A 21714-nucleotide genomic window follows, 5' to 3' on the forward strand; every position below is an offset into this window, starting at 1 on the left:
AAAAAAAGTATCATTTCTTAGTATTTTGTTTCACTGTAGGGGAATTTATAATTACATTGATAAGGTAATGTGATGTCCTTCATGTTCAAAGATATCATTCTCCAGCTCCCTTTGCTACCCAGTTCCCTTCCCTGCAGGTAAACACTGTTCCTGCTTCCCTGATAACCTTGCAGAGGTACTCAGTGCACCTTAAGTGACAGCTTATACCCTTTGTTTTTAACATAAATGAAAGCATGCTTTGCATAGAATACTACATTTATATATTGCAATTCATTCTGTATGAGTGTGTGACCAGTATTTTGAGTTGTTTTTTTTCCACAATGTGAATAGAATGCATAATAGATCGGTCTAATAGAATGCATTATCGATGCTCTTGCGGTTTGTGTCGTAATTCACAGTCGGTTATACTCAGGCCTCAGGAATAGCTTTTTCTGCGTTTTAATTAAACTGTCTCTTTGGAGGCCAATTGACTTTAACTAAATGCTGAAACGACATGAACTAGCTGATTAAAAAAAAATTACCTTAAAAGTAGCAAAGGCATCTGAAGCAATATCAAATGTTGACAACTCCACATACTTAAAGAAATCTCGGAACTGATTAGAAAAGAGGATGATTTTGGCAAGTGGTTCATGTCGGATACATTCTCTCAGCATAATCCCACAACGTAAGGCGATCTGTGGGGCTTCATATCTAAAGCATAAACAAGAGAGAAATAGAGAGCTCTGTTATCCTATTAATAAAATAATATTAATGGTATCAAAAGAACCATTTCAATACTGCTGTTAAGGGACGCATAGGTAACATTTGTCACAGTCCATTCAAACACTGTTCATTCAATACCCACTGACTATTTATGATGTGTCTGGCACTGTTCCAGATGCTGGGGATACATTAGTAAGTACACAGGTCACTGCCTTCCTAAAGTCGTATTTTTTAGTGGGAATACTATTTAGTGGGGGGAAGAAGCAGATTATAAACAATGAAAAGAAGTTTTGCATTCTGAGAAGTGCTATGAAACTGAAGACATTAAAATACGTATACTACAGGGTGCAACAACTTAATTTACTTTACTTTAGACTGAGTGGTCAGGGAAGAAGCAAAGCATTCCAGGTAAAGGGAACTAACTGTGCAAAGGTTCCAAGGCAAGAACCAGTTTGGTGAGTTAGAGAAAAGTAAGGCCAGTGTGGCTGGAATGTAGGGGAAACGCAGGGAATGGTGTGAAATGAGGCAAGAGTGGAAAAGGGCAGGGGCCAGATCACATACAGCTCTATAGGCTAAGGTTAGGAGTGTGGTGTTGAAGTGTGGGAGGAAGCCTTTAGAGAGTTTAAAGTGAGACATGAACACGGCCTAATAGATGCTTTAAAAAGATCACTCTAGGTATCTGTGGAGAATCTATTATAAAAGAGGGAAAAATGAACTGGGGAGTTAGGAGCAGGAGCAGAAGTCCAGCTGGAGACGACGGTGGCCTGGACTGGGGTAGCAGGAGTGCAGGAAAGGCCTGTGTGCACATCACGCATATTGTCCGTAGGAAGAGTCAATGGCCTTGCTGATGTTGTAGGTGGTGGGGTAGAGCAGGGAACAAATTTGGGGTGAAGGAAACAAAGGATTCAAGAACGGCTCCCAATATTTTGGCCCAAATAATTGGGTAGAGGGTGGTGCCAATTTTTAAGATGAGTAAACTAGAAGAGGTACAGGTCAGTGAAAAAACTGGAAGTTTGTTTCTAACCGTGTTAACTTTGAGATGCCTGCTATCTAAGTAGAGATGTCTCCTTGGCAGTAGAATATGCGCATCTGGAGTTCAGGAAGAAGGTAAGGATAGATATTGCGTGCACATATAGTTGATTTGTATATTGTAGATGACCAATAATAAATAGCTGTGCACTGACTGACTCACTGATCTCATGAATTACTGCTCGTAGCAAAAACTGCACTAGAAAAACACAATGTCTACTGTAGGAAACCGTTCAGGATGGGCACATTACATCTGTTCCTTTCCTAATAACAATGCCTCAAGTGTCAAATTCAACACTGAAATAAATCTAGGTTTGAGTTACATTCCAGTGTATTGTAAGGTTTCAAGAAAATGAACAACAGTAGCTCAAGTAAAACAAGTCCAGTATTAAATAATACAGTTGACAATTGTGTGATAAATAGTAAAGGAACAGAACAAAGGCAGACACAATTGTAGAAGACTGGGAAGTGAGTAGAGTGTAGGATAAAAAACTTCTATCCTTTCACTTCAGTTAAATACAATATTAATTTTTGTGGTTCTAATACAAAGCCCCCTGGGAAAAAACTCAAATGATCTCAATTCTTGAAAAAGTGCTTTCCTATAATGTTGAGAACAGAAGAAAAATGATATCCATGAAGGACCTGCATAATCTTTCATATTTACCATGAATTCTGCAAGTTAGAAAAATTCTAACAAAAAAAATACTTTTAAGAAGCAAAAAAGACCACTGAACAAATGAGAACTGAAATGAACGGATAAGAAAACTGAATAGATGAAAATCAAAGCAAAACCACTCTTACACAAAACTTCAAGATATAACTCACCAAATGTAAGTGATAACATCTGTTGAGCAATAAAAAATAATGCACTGTTTTTTATAAGGTAAGATCTACATGAAATTCAGATTCAAGAATAAAATCTCTCTCCCACAACTTAGGAAACAGGATACTTTGCAAAATCAAATCTACAAATACAATAGGGGAAATGGTAAATAAGGATATTTGAGAGGATTCAGTAAACTAGGGTAATATTTATTCATTTTTGTCTGTTTTATGCTGAATACTATTTATAAATGTCCTTTGAGTATTCCCTGAATAATTCATATTAACATTAAATGCTAATGTATTCAGATAGGCATGATTATTTGAAGAATATTTAAAAATGCCTATTTACAGTGTTAATAATTTCTCTTACCAAAGAACTTGAAAATCAGCCTGCTGGTACACATAGTAGAGTTATAGATGGAAAAAATGTTAAAATGTCATAAAGAGGGGTGTATTTTCTTTCTTTTTTTTTTTAAGTTTATTTCTTTATTTTGAGAGAGACAGAGACAGGGGCAAGGGAGGGCGCAGACAAGGAGGGAGAGAGAAAGAATCCCAAGTGGGTTCCGTACTAACATGGGGCTCGAACTCAACGAAATCGTGAGATCAGGACCTGAGCCGAAACGAAGAGTCCGACGCTTAACCCACTGAGCCACCCAGGCGCCCCCAAGAGGTGTGTATTTTCTAAAGTGTGAAGGAGAACACTTGTTTATTGGTAGAGTACTCTGGAGAGTATGAGATAAAGACTTGGCCTAGATAAAGAGCAAACATCATTAAAATCTAGACTTATTATTACTGAGATATTTCTGGACTTTTGTAATTTGGCCCTAAACTTAACTTCCCAGTTTCATTTCTCATCCCACTCCCTATCTCTTTGGAGGACGCCATTCTCTCAACCTAGAATGTCCTTCTTACGGTTCTTCCTCTAAGATTCTCTCCCATCTTTCAAGGCTTTAGTTTAATGTCCCCTCCTCCTTGAAGTCTTTCACAATCACCTACCACTCAGGACTATTCTCTCTCCCCTTCGTATTCTTACAACAGCTTATCTGTAATACCAATTTAGCACTTTTTTCAATCTGTACTAGGTGACATCATCAATAAATTGTTATAAATCTGTTTTCTTCACGTCATTTCAAACAACTTCATTCTCCTTGTTACCTTCCTGTTCTCGTTACCTTCTCCTCTCCTCCTCTACCCCCATCTCCATATGGTGTCTGTATCTTGTTACTTTTCTCCATCCCCACCTCAATTTCCAAAGAGTTATTAGCATAATATTTTGCACAAAGTAGGCATATAATGAAGGTAATAAGTTTCAAACTCTGACTGAAATTCTTAATACTAGAACTCTAATGAAAGTCAAACTCTGGCTTACACAAAAGGCTGTATGATCTCCAGCCAACATTTTCTCATTTCTTAATCCAATTTCCAAACTGAGACTATCTACTAAAAGTTTATACTCCCAACTTTTGTGTATAATTAGTTCTCTTTTTCCTTTCATTGGGTGAAGTGTATTGGAACCATCTGTGATATACTATTTATTTTTGAGAACTAAGAAAATATTTTTTAAAATACTCCTCTTGGTCAGAACACTGGTTGCATCCCACTAGTTTGTGCCTGAGAGTGAAAATGTCATTCTCTGAGATGAGTTTCTTAAAGTTAGCAATACATTGGGATAGACAGAGAAATCCTTAATTTTACTCAGTACCCTTTAAGGGATCTATAATTCACATATGTCATTTCAACCTTACTACCCTTGAGGATATTGGCTTTTGATAATTTATTGCCTACTATATACAAATGTGCTCCACAAATTAAGCCTATCTGAAGTTTCAAATCTCAATAACATTAATATCCTTATTCTTGGTACAGAATAAATATCTCATCTATCCTATTCCACTTAAGAAAAAAGTTCCCAAGGCCAGGGACCACAATGAATCACTATGCCTCCACAATGACTAATTCATGTCAGGTTGCTAATGGAAAGATTAATCCAGTAAATGTTGAATCACTATTTTATAGAATTGAATTACATCTTCCTTCCTTGATTTGTAGTCTGTATCATACAGTCTAGACTCTAAAGAACTATGTTAGTTTGGAGAAGGCACACTACTATAGATGCATGCTTATTCAAAAAATCACAGCATCTAAGATCACTTTCAAATTTAATAAAAGCTAGAATGTAAGAGCAGTTGTCTCATCTAGAAGTGAGCTACAGTAAATATTATACCAAAAAAAAAAAAAAAAAAAAAAACAACGGCTAGAAGAGCTTGTGCAAGAATATCTCAAGAACACATATCACATAAGGGCAAAAATGACTTTTGTTTTTGCTGGAAGCAAACAATGTCAGGTAGTAGTTGGAAAAGTTTTATAAAATGTCATTCAACAAACACTTGGCCTCCTCAATATAGGCAAGAAGTTTTGCTTTTAATCTAGATATATTTGCTTACTTTAAAAATAATGATGGGGCACCTGGGTGGCTCAGTCGGTTAAGTGTCATTTCAACCTTACTACCCTTGAGGATATTGGCTTTTGATAATTTATTTATTTGATAATTTATTTATAATTCAGCTCAGGTCATGATCTCACAGTTCATGGGTTCGAGCCCCACATCAGGCTTTGCACTGACAGTACGGAGCCTGCTTCGGATTCTCTGTCTCCTTCTCTCTCTGCCCCTCCTCACTCATGTTCTCTCTCTCTCTCAAAAATAAATAAAACATTAAAAAAAATTAGAAAATAATGAGATATAATTCTGTCTACTAAAAAAGCTCAGAAGCAATTACAATCCAATGTCAATGAGAAGCCCTAGCATCCAGATTATAGTCTCTAAGAACCATTCCTCACTAAAAAGAACAAGAGTTTTTGGTAGAAATGGCTGATTCCAAGTCTGTGTTAGGAAATATACAAGATGAGCCTGGTCTATCTTGTGCCAGAAGGCAGGGAATCTCTCACATACTAATGGGAGTAATATAAAAAGGACATGGTCAACTTGAATGGACGATTGAGCACCAACAAGAAAAATGTGTGCAACTACATAAGACATTGGAAAAAAGTTACACAGAAGTTCATAGTGCTAATAAAGGGATGGGGGAGGGGGGGATGAGGGAGAGAGAAATAGAGAAAGAGAGAAAGATAAAAGAAACTCATTAGATGCCAATGTTAGTTCCTGGGGTAACAACTTCTCTCTAAATTGATAACTGAAGGAAATGAATTAGGCACTTATTCTCTCTCTCTGGTATGAATTGTATTTTAAAGTAATTAAATTGTTGTGGTAGATGAGAGAAAGTTATTCTCCTTAAAACTACTCTAGCCAATAAATGCACGAGGAATGACAGGATTAGAAAATCACCTTTTTGTAACCTCTAATGAAATGACTGAATCATACAGTGTTCATCAATGAATGGTCAAACAATTAAGTATAAGGCTGATGAGGAACTTTACAATGGATTAAGCTGTCTCCATCTGAACCCACTGCTCAATCTTAGCATTACTAAATGTTTGTCTCCTGATGAGATGTAATATGAACTGCACAACACCACTTACAAAATATGATTGCCAAAATAAAACCTAATCTAAATCTAATCAAGTCTTTAAATATAACCTCCAGGATATCAATACAGGAGATAGTGGAACAAGTTAAATGACATCATTAGGAAGCAATCTGACAAATCCAGAATGGAGGAAATTCTGTAGGATAATTAACTCAGGTTTTCAAAAAATCAATGACAAAAAGGGGAACAGACGCTACTGTCAATGAAAAGAGACTTTAAAAGACCCATGTGAGGGCACCTAGGTGGCTCAGTCAGCTAAGTTTCTGGCTTTGGCTCATGTCATGATCTCGTGGTTTTTGGGTTTGAGCCCTACGATGGGCTCTGTGCTGACAGCTCAGAGTGTGGAGCCTGCACAGATTCTGTCTCCCTCTCTCTCTGCCCCTCTCTCTCTCTCTCTCAAAAATAAATAAACACTAAAAAAAGACCTATGTGACATTACATCCAAATACAACAACTGGATTTTGTTAGGATCCTTAACTGAACAAAAAGATAAATCTTACATAGCCACATGTAATTATCACACTTAAAAATTAACAGTAATTCTTTAGTAACGAATACCCACTCCATATTCAAATTTCCTTGATTGCCCCCTCCTCAAATTTTCCATAGTTGGTTTGTTCAGGGCATAGAAGGCTCTTCATAATCTGTTCTCAGTCTTTCCAGCTTTATCTCCCACCCCTCCTTCTCATTCACACTGGACTCCAGTTACACCAGAAATCTTGTCATCCTCCAAACACATTATGCATTTTGATGCCTCCGTGCCTTTGCACGGGAAGTACTTGATCCTTCAACTCTTTGTGCCTTTCTGGCAATTTTCTACTTTAAGACTTGCTTCATTCTTGATGTCCCAGGCAGATATTATGGCACCTTCATCTGAGTTCCTACAGAGTATACTGGTAAAGTAACAACAGTGAGTTGTAATGAGTTGTCTCTTCTCATTGTAGACTATGACTGCTTGAAGACTGGAAAACTGGATAGTGTTCTGAGAGCACAGACTCTGGAGCCAGACTAATTGGGTTTAAATCATACTAGCTATGTGACTTTGGATAAGTTAGTTAACCTCTCCGGGCTGCAGTGTTCTCATGTATAAAACAGGTATACCAATAACAACAACAACAGCAATAACTATCCACAGGGTCTGACATCTAGTAAATAGCATCTTGACCTCTACCATTACTATTACTTACTGTTGTTAGTATTATTAGTAGTAGTACTGTTATTATCATAGGCCCTTCATAAATGAACGAATAAGCAGTTTTAGCCTTATAAACCAAACTAAATATTAACTTTTCAGAAGAAATGGAAAGACATTTTACTTTTTTTTTTAATGTTTATTTTTGAGACGGAGAAAGAGTGTGTGCACAAGCAAGGGAGAGGGAGGGGGACAGAGGATCTGAAGTGGGCTCCGTGCTCACAGCAGAGAGCCCCATGTGGGGCTTACACCTGAGAACCGTGAGAGTATGACCTGAGTCAAAGTTGGACCCTTAACTGACTGAGCCACCCAGATGCCCCTGGAAAGACATTTTATACAACTCAAATTCCTCAAATTTGAGGAAGTTATTCTTAAAAATAAATAATTCCTATTTTTCTATTGTATAACTACATGAAAATGGAGTCATAGAAATCTGTACGTTAACAAAGTGGCTTTTTAAGTAAGCAATTAAAATTATTTTCTCCACATATTAGAAAAATGAATGAAAGCTTTTTCTTAAATACAAGAAAAAAATGGCATACACTTACTTATTACAAGTTATACATTAAAATAGGGTCACTGGTAAATACAGGTGAGTAATGAGTAGAAAGTTCATATTTCAAATATAGAGAAGATTTTTTACTTACATCAATTTAAGAATTTGTTTATAGACTGAATGACTTGTTACATCAAATAATTTGTATAAGAATAACAGTCATTTGAATTCATCAGAAAACACACCATCAAATGGGACATGAAAACATTTTCAAATAATTAAAGGGAAAAAAATTAAAGGATAATTATAATAATGCCAAAAAAGGTTAATTATAATAATGACAAAAAAATTAAAGGTATAATGAAGATATATAAAGATACACTGATTATTCATACTCAGTAAATCTTATATGTAATCTTAATTTTTAAAAAACCAAGGTCCCACAAGTTTTACAGAGTCACACAGAAACAGTAGCCAATAGTAAAAAGTCATTAAAAAATGTCATTAAAAGAGATTCCAGGGGCGCCTGGGTGGCTCAGTCAGTTAAGTGTCTGACTCCTGATTTCAGTTCAGGTTTGATCTCTCACAGTTCATGAGTTCAAGCCCCAAGATGGGCTCAGCGCTGACAGTGCACTATTGGGATTCTTTCTCTCCCTCTCTCTGCTCCTCCCCCGCTTGCACGTGCCCTATGTCTCTCTCGCTCTCAAAATAAATATTTTTTTTAAAGGAAAAACAAAGAGATTCCAATCATTACATGTGTCCTCAAAAATACCAACTCCTAACTCACAACATCACTTCTCAAACCCCCTTCCCTCCTCCCATCCACTCTGCAGCTACTTGGGAACTTCCTGCTGTTAAGCCTCCCAACCCTTTCCTGACATGGGTGAGTCTCCTCCTGATTCCGTCCTTCTCATCTCCACCTCTAGTCTGTGCAAAGTGGACATCACATCTAGCTTAGGCTAGTTCCCCTGCCTGGCTTCCCCGTACCAATTCTTTTCCCAGCTCCATCTAACTGAACAGGGAGGGTGCGAGCCGTGGTGCACAATTACACTTTAATGCATCCTGTGCACAACACAGATAAAAGGCTCACTATAGATCTGTGATATGTTCCAGCAGTTAAATTATTAATAAATAGCATTTGCAATTAGCTGTTTATCTTCTGTCTTATTATTTCTAGAAATGGGAAAAAAAGTTGTTTTCTTCAATGTAACTCACAATTTTTCACTGACTTAATTTTCTAAATAAATATCCAATTATGCTAAATTTTCATATCTTCCTTAAAGCATATTTAATATGTATCAAATTTACATACATTCTACTATCTATAAAAAGAATGAAGTTAATTTTAAATAACCCACCATACTTTATAATTTATTGACTTGCCTTTCTTCTTCATTAATCTGAATTCTTATAGCTTAACAGTATTAGTTTTCTATTGTTGATAATTTCCTTGGTAAGAAGATACCATATCCGTGTCTTTCTTTAATTAAAAAAAATTTTTAATGTTTATTTATTTTGAGAGAGAGAGAGAAAGAGAGAGACAGTGCAAGTGGGGGAGGGGCACAGAGAAAGAAAAGGAGAGAGAAAATCTCAAGCAGGCTCTGCACTGTCAGCACAGAGCCCAATGTGGGGCTCAAACTCACAAAACCGTGAGATCACAACCTGAGCTGAGATACAGAGCTGCTTAACCGACTGAGCCACCCAGGTGCCCCCCAAATCCAGGTCTTTAACATAGCCACTCGTATCTGGCATGGCTCTCTGCACAAAATAAATGTAAGGTACTTGCTGTCACCTGACTGTTAATCAGTGACAGTAGCTATAGGAGATCCCCCAGACCAATAATGCCCACTGCAGAATGGAGTTGCATGCATGCCTTCACAGAGTGACCCCACCATGGAAGATACTGTTTTAGATCACCCACACCACTTCTCTTCTCCATGAGCCAACATGATCTCCAGGTCATGTCAGCATTCTCAAGAGATCATTTATTTACAAGCTAATCTTTTTTTTTTTTTTTAATGTTTATTTATTTTTGAGACAGAGAGAGACAGAGCATGAATGGGGGAGGGTCAGAGAGAGAGGGAGACACAGAATCGGAAGCAGGCTCCAGGCTCTGAGCTGTCAGCACAGAGCCTGAGGCGGGGCTCAAACCCACAGACTGCGAGATCATGACCTGAGCCGAAGTCGGACGCTTAACCGACTGAGCCACCCAGGCGCCCCCAAGCTAATCTTTTTTAACTGCTAATAATTTATCCTCATTTCCTGAAACACAAATCTGATATGCTTCCTCTCTCCAAAACTCTTCAATGGCTCCCCCATTGTCTTCAGGATACCGTCAAATGCTTTAGAGCTTAAATTTTAGAATCTCCAGAAGTGGGTATAAATTGATCACCTTGGCCTTATTATCATCAATGACCAGCTGTGCAAATCATATTTGTGGGTCCATTAAATCTTGCAGATCCACTCCAGCTGCAAGTGAGCACTTTCTTTATAATACTATTCTGGCAGTTGTATATGGCCTTAATTAATTATATTTGCTTAAAATTGTTTATATGTTTCTATGGGAATTGCAGCTCTTAAGAGGAATAGGGATAATAATTTCTCAGATTAGTAGTTATGGAATACCATGTGCTAGGTGATGTGCTTCATAAGCATTATCTCATTGAAGACTCATAATGACATAATGATGTAGGTATTATTATTGACTCCATATTACAAAGAGGAAACCAATGCATAAGGAAGTTAGATATCTTTGCCCAAGGTCTTACAGTAAGTAAGTGGCAGAACCCTGGCTGAAAACACAAATCTTTCTGATGATGCAGAGTCAATGACACAAAAGGCAACATTATTTTAGCGTGAAGGTAATACTACAAATTTTATTTTTATTTTACAGACAAGAAAACTGAGGCTCAAAAAGGTGCAGTGTCTTGCTTAAGGTCACAGAACCAGGAAGTGAAAGAGACAAGAAAAAGGAATAATCAGGGAACAAAAAAGAGTTCTTATAGTTGAAATGAAAATTCAATACAGTTTATCTTCAATAAAACATATATTAGGGGCACCTGGGTGGCTTAGTCAGGCATCCAACGTCTTGGTTTCAGCTCAAGTCATGATCTCACAGTTCATGAGTTCAATCCCTACACTGGGCTCCATGCTCACAGCGTGGAGCCTGCTTAGGATTCCCTTTCTCTCTCCCTCTCTCTCTGCCCCTCCTGTGTGTGCTCTCTCACAAAATAAACTAAACTTAAAAAAAAAAAAAGACATAATTAACACCTTCCAACCCATAAAAAGATAAGAGATGGAAAACAGAAGAGATAAGAAATCAATCCTGGAAATTAAACTCTGACTAATAGGAAATCTAGAAAGTGAGAACAGAGAAAACGGAAGGGAAGAAATTTTCAAAGAAATAATATGTGACAGAGAATGATAGTGGTCCACCAAAACCCACTGTCGTCTTCTTTCTGGGCACTAGTCAATATCTCTCAGATTTCCTTCTTTAAGAATTAAGGGGCCAAATGACAAAGTGCTCTCAAATGGAATGGAAATGGGAATAATGTTGAGCCATTTCCAGGCCGGGGTTAAATTGTCTCCATGTATTTTCACCTTCCTGTGAGCTAAAATGGTAAAGGTGAACAACATGATCTTAGGAATCACATGGTGAGGAAGGCAGAAGACCCTGCTGACCCAAAACATCTGCTCTGCACTATTATATGACAAATAAACTTATCTGGGAGTGAAGCCACTCCATTTTGTGGCCTTTTATAAAGTTTAAAGTTTGTTATGAGTTTAGCCTACTCTCATTTATGATACAACTGTATTTCCCGTTCCAGAACTGAAAGACACGATTTTCCAGTAAAAACAATATTTTCTACCAAAAAACAAAATAATCATAGTATACTACTTTGGTCAACAACGAATAATAATAATTACATACCCATGATAATTTAAATGTGAGTTTTAATAAAATAAAAAGTTGTGATAAAGTATATCGGGAGGATACGAGGAAGGAAAATAAAATAATGGTGGCAGTGAAAAAACTAAATTATCATCTAGTCTATAGAAAGTCAAAGGAACATTTTTAAAATTGATAAACCAAAAGATTAGTATAAGCTAGCTATTTAAAATATAGAGGTAAATACCGGATGAACAAATAAAAAAGATGAAAGTGGTTGTCTCTGGACAATGGGACTGAGGAATGGAGGAGGGAGAAGCAAAAAGCGGCTATGTGTTGGGGCACCTGGGTGGCTAAGTCAATTAAGCATCCAACTTCAACTTAGGTCATGATCTCAGGGTGTGTGGGTTTGAGCCCCATGTCAGGCTCTGTGCTGGTGGCTCAGAGCCTGGAGCCTGCTTTGGGTTCTGTGTCTCCTCGCTCTGCCGATTCCCTGCTAATGCTCTGTCTCTCTCTCTCAAAAATAAATGAACGTTAAAAAAATTTTTTTAAACTGCTGTATGTTAATATATCTGATTTTTAAACTACATGTTATGTATTATCTTGAAACAAATGGGTTTTTCTTTTTTTGTATTTTTTTAATTTGCATCCAAGTTAGTTATCATATAGTGCAACAATGGTTTCAGGAGTAGATTCCTTAATGCCCCTCACCCATTTAGCCCATCCCCCCTCTCACAACCCCTCCAGTAAGCCTCTGTTTGTTCTCCATATTTGTCTCTTATGTTTTCCCCCTCCTTGTTTTTATATTATTTTTGTTTCCCTTCCCTTGTGTTCATCTGTTTTGTGTCTTAAAGTCCTTATATGAGTGAAGACATATATTTGTCTTTCTGTGACTAATTTTGCTTAGCATAACACCCTCTAGTTCCATCCACGTAGTTGCAAATGGCAAGATTTCATTCTTTTTGATTGCCGAGTAATACTGCATTGTATATATATATACACCACATCTTCTTCATCCATTCATCCGTCAATGGACACTTGGGTTCTTTCCATATTTTAGCTAGTGTCGATAATGCTGCTATAAACATTGGGGTACATGTGCCCCTTTGAAACAGCGTATCCCTTGTATAAATTGCTGGATCATAGGGTGGTTCTATTTTTAATTTTTTGAGGAAGCTCCATACTGTTTTCCAGAGTGGCTGCACCAGTTTTCATTCCTACCAGCAGTGCAAAACAGATCCTTTCTCCACATCCTTGCCAACATCTGTTGTTGCCTGAGTTGTTAATGTCAGCCATTCTGACAAGTGTAAGGTGGTATCTCATTGCAGTTTTGATTTGTATTTCCCTGATGATGAGTGATGTGGAGCATTTTTTCTTGCACCGGCTGGCCATCTGGATGTCTACTTTGGAGAAGTGTCTATTCATGTCTTTTGCCCATTTCTTCACTGGATTATTTGTTTTTTGGGTGTTGAGTTTGATACGTTCTTTATAGATTTTGGATACTAACCCTTTACCTGATATGTCGTTTACAAATATCTTCTCCCATTCCGTCGGTTGCCTTTTAGTTTTGCTGATTGTTTCCTTCCCTGTGCAGAAGCTTTTTATTTTGATGAGGTACCAATAGTTCATTTATGCTTTTGTTTCCCTTGCCTCCAGAGATGCATTAAGTAAGAAGTTGCTGAGGCCAAGGTCAAAGAGGTGTTTGCCTCCTTTCTCCTGGAGGATTTTGATGGCTTCCTGTCTTACATTTAGGTCTTTCATCCATTTTGAGTGTGTTTTGGGGTATGGTGTAAGAAAGTGGTCCAGGTTCATTTTTCTGCATGTTGCTGTCCAGTTTTCCCAGCACCACTTACTGAAGAGACTGTCTTTATTCCATTGGATATTCTTTCCTGCTTTGTCAAAGATTAGTTGGCCATACGTTTGTGGGTCCATTTCTCAGTTCTCTATTCTCTTCCATTGATCTGTGTGTCTGCTTTTGTGCCAATACCATACTGTCTTGATGATTACAGCCTTGTAATACAGCTTGAAGTCTTGCTTCAAGAGGCAATCCTTGCTTCAGGAGGATTGTCATGCCTCCTGCTTTGGTTTTCTTTTTCAAGATTGCCTTGGCTATTCAGGGTCTTTTCTGGTTCCATACAAATTTTAGGATTGTTTGTTCTAGCTCTGTGAAGAATGCTGGTGTTTTTTTGATAGGGATTGCATTCAATATGTAGATTGCTTTGGGTAGTAGCTACATTTTAACAATATTTGTTCTTCCTATCCAGGAGCATGGAAAATTTTTCCGTGTTTTTGTGTCTTCTTCAATTTCGTTCATAAGCTTTCTATAGTTTTCAGTGTATAGACTTTTCACCTCTTTGGTTAGATTTATTCCTAGGTATTTTATGGGTTTTGGTGCAATTGTAAATGGGATCGATTCCTTGATTTCTCTTTCTGTTGCTTCATTGTTGGTGTATAGGAATGCAACCGATTTCTGTGCATTGATTTTATATCCTGCCACTTTGCTGAATTCATGGATCAGCATGGAATCTTTTGGGTTTTCCATATAGAGTATCATGTCATCTGCAAAGAGTGAAAGTTTGACCTCCTCCTGGCCGATTTGGATGCCTTTTATTTCTTTGTGTTGTCTGATTGCAGAGGCTAAGACTTCCAATACTATGTTGAATAACAGTGGTGAAAGTGGACATCCCCATGGTCAGGGGGTGGTCAGGTCTTGTTCCTGACCTTAGGGGGAAAGCTCTCAGTTTTTCCCCATTGAGGATGATATTAGCATTGGGTCTTTCATATATGGCTTTTATGACCTCAAGATATGATCCTTCTACCCCTACTTTCTTGAGGGTTTTTATCAAGAAAGGATGCTGTATTTTGTCAAATGCTTTCTCTGCGTCTATTGAGAGGATCATATGGTTCTTGTCCTTTTTTAATTGATGTGATGAATCACATTGATTGTTTTGCAGATATTGAACCAGCCCTGCATCCCAGGTATAAATCCCACTTGGTCATGGTGAAAAATTTTTTTAATGTATTGTTGGATTTGGTTGGCTAATATTTTCTTGAGGATTTTTGCATACATGTTCATCAGGGAAATTGGTCTATAGTTCTCCTTTTTAGTGGGGGTCTTTGTCTGGTTTTGGGATCAAGGTCATGCTGGCTTCATAGAAAGAGTTTGGAAGTTTTCCTTCCATTTCTATTCTTTGGGACAGCTTCAAGAGAGTACGTGTTAACTCTTCCTTAAATGTTTGGTAGAATTCCCCTGGAAAGCCAGTTGGCCCTGGACTCTTGTTTTTTTTGGGAGATTTTTGATTCCTAATTCGATTTCTTTACTGGTTATGGGTCTGTTCAAATTCTCTGTTTCTTCCTGTTTCAGTTTTGGTAGTGTATATGTTTCTAGGAATTTGTCCATTTCTTCCAGATTGCCCATTTTATTGGCGTATAATTGCTCATAATATTCTCTTATTATTATTTTTATTTTGCTGTGTTGGTTGTGATCTCTCCTCTTTCGTTCTTGATTTTATTTATTTGGGTCCTTTCCTTTTTCTTTTTCTTTTTGGTCAAACTGGCTAGTGGTTTATCAGTTTTGTTAATTCGTTCAAAGAACCAGCTTCTGGTTTCATTGATCTGCTCTACTGTTTTTTGGTTTCGATGGCATTGATTTCTGCTCTAATCTTTATTATTTCCTGTCTTCTGCTGGTTTTGGGTTTTATTTGCTATTCTTTTTCCAGCTCTTTAAGGTGTAAGGTTAGGTTGTGTATCTGAGACCTTTCTTCCTTCTTTAGGAAGGTCTGGATTGCTATATACTTCCCTCTTATGGGAACCTGCATTGCAGAGGTTTTGGGCTGTAGTGTTATGATTTTCACTGGCTTCCATGTACTTTTTAATTTCTTCCTTAACTTCTTGGTTAGCCCATTAATTCTTTAGTAGGATGTTCTTTAGTCTCCCAAGTATTTGTTACCTTTCCGAATTTTTTCTTGTGGTTGATTTTGAGTTTCATAGCATCGTGGTCTGAAAATATGCATGGTATGATCTCGATCTTTTAGTGCTTGTTGATGGCGGATTTGTGTCCCAATATGTGATCTATTCTGGAGGATGTTCCATGTGCACTGGAGAAGAATGTATATTCTGCTGCTTTAGGATGAAATGTTCAGAATATATCTGTTCAGTCCATCTGGTCCAGTATGTCATTCAAAGCCATTGTTTTCTTGTTGATTTTCTGGTTTAGATGATCTGTCCATTGCTGTAAGTGTGGCATTGAATCCCCTACTATTATGGTATTATCAGTAAGTTTCTTTATGTTTGTGATTAATTCATTTATATATTTGGGTTTTCCCACATTTGGAGCATAAATGTTTACAGTTGTTAGTCTTCTTGGTGGATAGACCCCTTAATTATGATATAATGCCTGCTTCACCTCTTATTACATTCTTTATTTTAAAGTCTAGATTATCTGATATCAGTATGGCTATTCTGGCTTTCTTTTGGTGACCATTAGCATGATAGATGGTTCTCCATCCCCTTACTTTCAATATGAAGATGTCTTTCGGTCTAAAGTGGGTCTCTTGTAAACAGCATATAGATGGATCTTGTTTTCTTATCCATTCTGTTACCCTATGTCTTTTGATGGGAGCATTTAGTCCATTGACATTTAGAGTGAGTACTGAAAGATATGAATTTATTCACATTATGTTGCTTCTAGAGTTGGGAGTTTCTGGTGGTGTTCTCTGGTCATTTCTAGTCTTTGATGCTTTTGGTATGTATGTATGTATGTATGTATGTATGCATATCTTTTCTCCCCCAAGAGAGTCCCTGTTAAAATCTCTTCCAGGGCTGGTTTAGTGGTCACAAACTCCTTTAATTTTTGTTTGTGTGGGAAACTTTTTTATTTCTCCTTCTATTTTGAATGACAGCCTTGCTGGATAAAGAATTCCTGGCTGCATATTTTTCTGATTCAGCACATTGAATATATCCTCCCCCTCCTTTCTGGCCTGCCACATTTCTGTGGATAGGTCTGCTGCAAACCTGATCTGTATTCCCTTGTAGGTTAAGGACCCTTTTTTTCCCTTCCTGCTTTCATGATTCTTTCCTTGCCAGAGTAATTTGTGAATTTGACTATGGTATGTCTTGTTGGTGGCTGTTTTGTATTGAATCTAATGTGAGTCCTCTGTGCTTCCTGGATTTTGATGTCTGTGTCTTTCCCCAGGTTAGCAAAGTTCTCTGCTATGATTTGCTCACATAACCTTTCTACCCACTTTTCTCTCTCTTCATCTTCTGGGACCCCTATGATTCTGATGTTGTTCCTTTTTAGTGAGTCACTGATTTCTCTAATTCTTAAATCATGCTTTTTTGCCTTAGTCTCCCTCTTTTTTTCTGCTTCATTATTCCCCATAAGTTTGTCCTCTCTATCTCTGATTCTCTGCTCTGCCTCATGCATCCTTGTCATCATGGCATCCATTCGAGATTGCAGCTTAGTTATACCATTTTTTATTTGATCCTGACTAGCTTTTACTTCCTTTATCTCTGCAGAAAGGGATTCTAATCTGTTTTCGACTCCAGCTAGTATTCTTACTATCGTGATTCTAAATTCTGTTTCAGACATCTTGTTGCATCTGTGTTGGTCAAGTCCCTGGCAGTCGTTTCTTCCTGCTCTTTCTTTTGGGGTGAAATCCTTCATTTCATCATTTTGAAGGGAGAAAAGTCATTAATGAGGTTAAAAAAATATTAAAATTAAAAAAATAAAATTAAAAAATTAAAAACAACACACACACACACATATAAATCAAATAAATGATGCTAGATCCTAGGTGTGTTTTGGTCTGGGTGTTTAAAGGGGCTTAATAGATTAGAGAAAAAAGGGGAAAGGAAAAAAAAAGGAAATCATTTGAAAATTTGAAAAACTGAATACACTGAAATAGAATAAAATGAAATGATGGAAATAAAATAGAATTTGAAAAAAATTACACAAAAGTAAAAAATATAGTAGAAAAAAATTAAAGGTATTTTTAATAAAAATTGAAAATGAAAATTTTTCTGTATTCATGAAAAAGAAATGAAAGAGAAAAAGAATATTGAATAGATGGACCAGTGAACAAACTGAAATATGATTGAAATGACTTCGTTTTCGCCTAGAAGTCAAACTATGAATCGCTTTATATTCCATAAACTAAGCAGGTGGAGAGATTTGTGTTCCTGAAGAGTGAGGTTGGCCCAGTTGGACTGGGCTTAGTGTAACAACTCTGTTCTCCACTAGATGGCGCTGCTTAGTTTACTGGTGTGAATTGTGGTGGAGTTTGTAGGTGTGTATGCCCATGAGCAGGAGGGGTGAAAATGGCATCACCCAGCTACCCAGTCTCTAGTATCAGAACCCTGTTCTCCCCATCCATAATTGTGCACCTGTCCTTTGTCTCCGGCTTCTGTCCACTCCCCACTCCTACACTGTCCATGACCAAACCCCAGGCAGCTCCTCCCTCCTGAGTTTTATCTCAAATGTGGCTGTTTTTCCTGACCCCTTACTTCTGAGGGACTGTGGCTTTGACCCATTCTGCCTCTCTACGGGAGGGCCTAACTGAGCAATGGCTGGGTGCTGGCCGCACCCAGGAACATTCACGGGAACGTGCTCCTGCTGATGCCCAGAGACTGTGGCTGGGTGCCAGCCCACCCCAGAAAAAGTTCCCGAGATGGTGTAGCAGCAGCGTTTCAGGGATTAGGGAAAATCACAACACACATCTAGCACCAGGCTTCACCCCCAACGACCTTGTTCTAGCACCAGTAATGTGGGTGTTCTTCTGAGGCCACTGGGGCCTTTCCCTGGGGGAGGCCACACAGCCTCTATCAGATGTCCTCCCAGCAGGGGAACCGCCTCTCCTTGTGTGGCCGGAAGACCCCCGGACTTCACTTTGCTCCAGGGGATTTGCCCTTCTTACCAGAGCACCTCCAGGTATCAAGCTGTGGAGTTTCAGACTCTGTGCTCCCCCTGTTTATAGAGTTCTAATGGAATTTAAGCCCTCTCCTTTCTCCTTTCTCCCTTTTTAGTTCAGTCCCTCTGGCTGTTTCCACTTTTCCACTTTCTCTCCAGCTGATTTTGGGGGGGTGCTTTTCCCATACTCTCCCCTCCTCTCTGTCCTCTCTCCACAGGCAAAAACTGCTCCCTGCCCTCCATGGCTTCTCTCTCCCCCAGTTGACCTCTCCACATCGCATACCTGCTGAGTTCTGTGGTTAAGGTTGTACAGATCGTTGTGTTAATCCTCAAATCAGTTTTCTAGGTGTGCAGGATGCTTTAGTGTTGATCTGGCTGTATTTCATGGACGCGAGACACAAAAAAAACTTCCATGCTGTTCCACCATCTTGGGTCCTCCCCCCAATTAAGTATTTTTAAATGTACCAGGGAGGAAATGGGAACTGAACAGAGATGAGATGGGGTAGGTATGGAACAGCATGCTAAGTTTGAGACTGTGAGGTAGAAAAATAGGGCAGAGGAAGAAGAAGACAGTCTGCTGTCCCCAAGACGTGCTACATCCAAATCTCTGGTCTTTGGGAGTTAGAGTAGACACAGAATGTCCTTGAAACATTTTAAATGAGTATACATATAAAAAAATAATAGAGATTCTATTATCTGACTAGACTTTAGTTTTTTGGCTCATATATATATACGCATATATATATGTATATGTATATGTCTATATATACACACATATATATATGTATATGTGTATATATATATGTATATATATGTATACACACACACACACACACACACACACACATATATATATATATGTGTGTGTGTGTGTGTGTGTGTGTGTGTATATATGCTGCACAAGCAAATATGGTTCCCCACATGGAAGCATGTCACCTTGGCAGATGCTAGCCAGCCACTGGAAGGTGTGTGTGTGTGTGTGTGTGTGTGTGTGTGTATTGAGGTTCAGGGTCAAGGGATTCGGTCTCATGCAAACAGGAAAAGGGTAACTGCATAGCTAAGAAAAGGGCAGATTGGGAAACACAGTTAATAATATAATAAGAAGAGACAGAGATAACAGGAAAGTAGAGGAAAAAGAAACAGTAAATGGAAGGAACTCTATTTAGAAACATACAAAGAAAAGATTTTGCTGTAACCCATGTAATCATAGAAATGTAGATTTGGAGGGCTGACCTCAAGTATGGCAAATAGCTTTCCTGTGATTCCAAATGAGAACCCATCATATCTCAAATGAGGCTAATGCTATAATACTTTTAACAACTATTCTATAATCAAACCTACTTCTTTAAAGGAAACCATGTACCTACCCTTTGAGGAGCATAAACAGGATATGAGGATGAGCACTAATGTACTCCACAGTAGGACTCCGAGTGCCTATCTGTCTTCTCAGGATGTTGTTAAATATCTGGGTCACATCTTTTTTTCCCTGTTAAAGAAACAACCAACCATTAAATTGCACACTTGAAATAGTTTAATTATGGAGTGTCAGTTTTATCTCGAAAGCTGTGTATACACACATACACACACACCAAGAGAAATAGCACTCTTCTTTGTAATATCCAAAAACATTAACTTATTCTTGTCATATATCTTTAGTCAGCTGTACTTTCATACATTCAAACAGTCTACAAAATGGATGCAGCTCTTTTCCAAAGGATTTGCACTGTGGTTAATTTGAATAAGTAGAAGTCTGTTCTCACTGTCATAAATGAAATGGCACAGAAGAATATAAAACAGCAGTGAATTGAATTCTTTATGCTTTTTTACTATTTAGCTTTATATAAGAAGAAATTAAGATTAACATTTTTAAGCCTTCATAAACAAGGAGGGAAAATGGTGAAGGAAAATAAAGATTTTAGGAAATGTAGGGTGGAATCAAATTCCTGTTTCTTACATGTACTTTTAAGTAATTTCTTCCCTCCACTTTATCCATTCCCAAGTTGGTGTATTACCAAAAAAAAAAATAATAAAAAAAAAAAAGATCAGTTTTCTATTAGGTGAATATATATGATTTAGGTGATATTAAGAGATCATATTTAACCTAGAAGACAGACGGGACCACTCAGTCCTAGTAGCTGAAGCCAGAAGAACTATAGCCAGTCTCAGACAGAACTTTTTAGAGTCCTCATATACCAGACTTCCAGTCTTACACACCCTACAACCTCAGGCTAGTCTGCTTCACCAACTGAAGCTCTGAATGGAATAGGAGGTTGTTTTCTGTTTTGTTTTGTTTCTTTGTTTTGTTTTTTGTTTTTAAGATTTTATTTTTAATTAATCTCTACACCCAATGTGGGGCTTGAACTCACAACCCAGGGATTAAGAGTTGTGTGCTCTTCTGACTGAGCCATCCAGGTACCCAGAACAGGAGATTTTTATATGAAAATAAGGACAAGAATGACATTCCATTCTCAGTTACTATGGCCCTGATTCTGGCCTTAATCTCTCAACTGAACTGTCAAAGAGCATCTTCCAGTTATGCCCTCCACTTCAAAGCAGTCTTCACTCTGCAGAGTGAGCTTACTAAAAATGCAAATAACTATGCCATTCTCTTCTCTTTTTAAAAATGTTTATTATTTTGAGAGAGAGAGAGAGAGAGAGAGAGAGAGAGCACATAGGTGGGAAAGGGGCAGAGAGAAAGGGAAAGAGAAAATACCAAGCAGGCTCCATGCTGTCAGCTCAGAGCCTGACATGGGGCTCGATCCCATGAACTGTGAGATCATGATCTGAGTTGAAATCAAGAGTTGGACACTTAACCGACTGAGCCACCAAGGCGCCCCACCATTCTATTCTCTTAATCTCTTCAGTGCCCCCCTTTTGCTTTGAAAAAGTCCAGTACCTTCCATGATCTGAACCTTGCCTACCTTTCCAGCCACTTCTCTTACTTTTCAATTCCTACTTCAAGTTCTATTAATAACAAATTGCTGTATTGCATACACTTATACACAATCTTTCATTTCTGTACCTTTATTCATGTTGTATTTGTCCTGAATGCTCTTCCTTCCTTTCTTTTCCTAGCTAAATCTTAGTCATCCTGTAATCGGGGCATAGGGGTGCAAGAGCACCTGGTTC

At 38.0% G+C, this 21714-nt stretch overlaps 1 protein-coding gene across 11 annotated transcripts in view; it reads right to left on the reverse strand.

Moving 5' to 3' along the window:
- The window catches only part of CAB39L (calcium binding protein 39 like), a 130506-nt gene that overhangs the window by 42827 nt on the left and 65965 nt on the right, over window positions 1-21714 (reverse strand). For all 11 annotated transcript variants that reach the window (XM_078433893.2, XM_078433911.2, XM_078433915.2 and 8 more), the window contains 2 exons: window positions 19953-20071; window positions 522-690 (listed from right to left, as the gene is read on the reverse strand). In XM_078433893.2, coding sequence (XP_078290019.1) covers window positions 522-690; window positions 19953-20071 — 288 coding nt within the window. The remainder of the gene's footprint in view (window positions 1-521; window positions 691-19952; window positions 20072-21714) is intronic.

Source organism: Panthera onca, chromosome A1 (assembly GCF_046562875.1).
Source record: "Panthera onca isolate mPanOnc1 chromosome A1, mPanOnc1 haplotype 2, whole genome shotgun sequence".
Taxonomy (NCBI): domain Eukaryota; kingdom Metazoa; phylum Chordata; class Mammalia; order Carnivora; family Felidae; genus Panthera; species Panthera onca.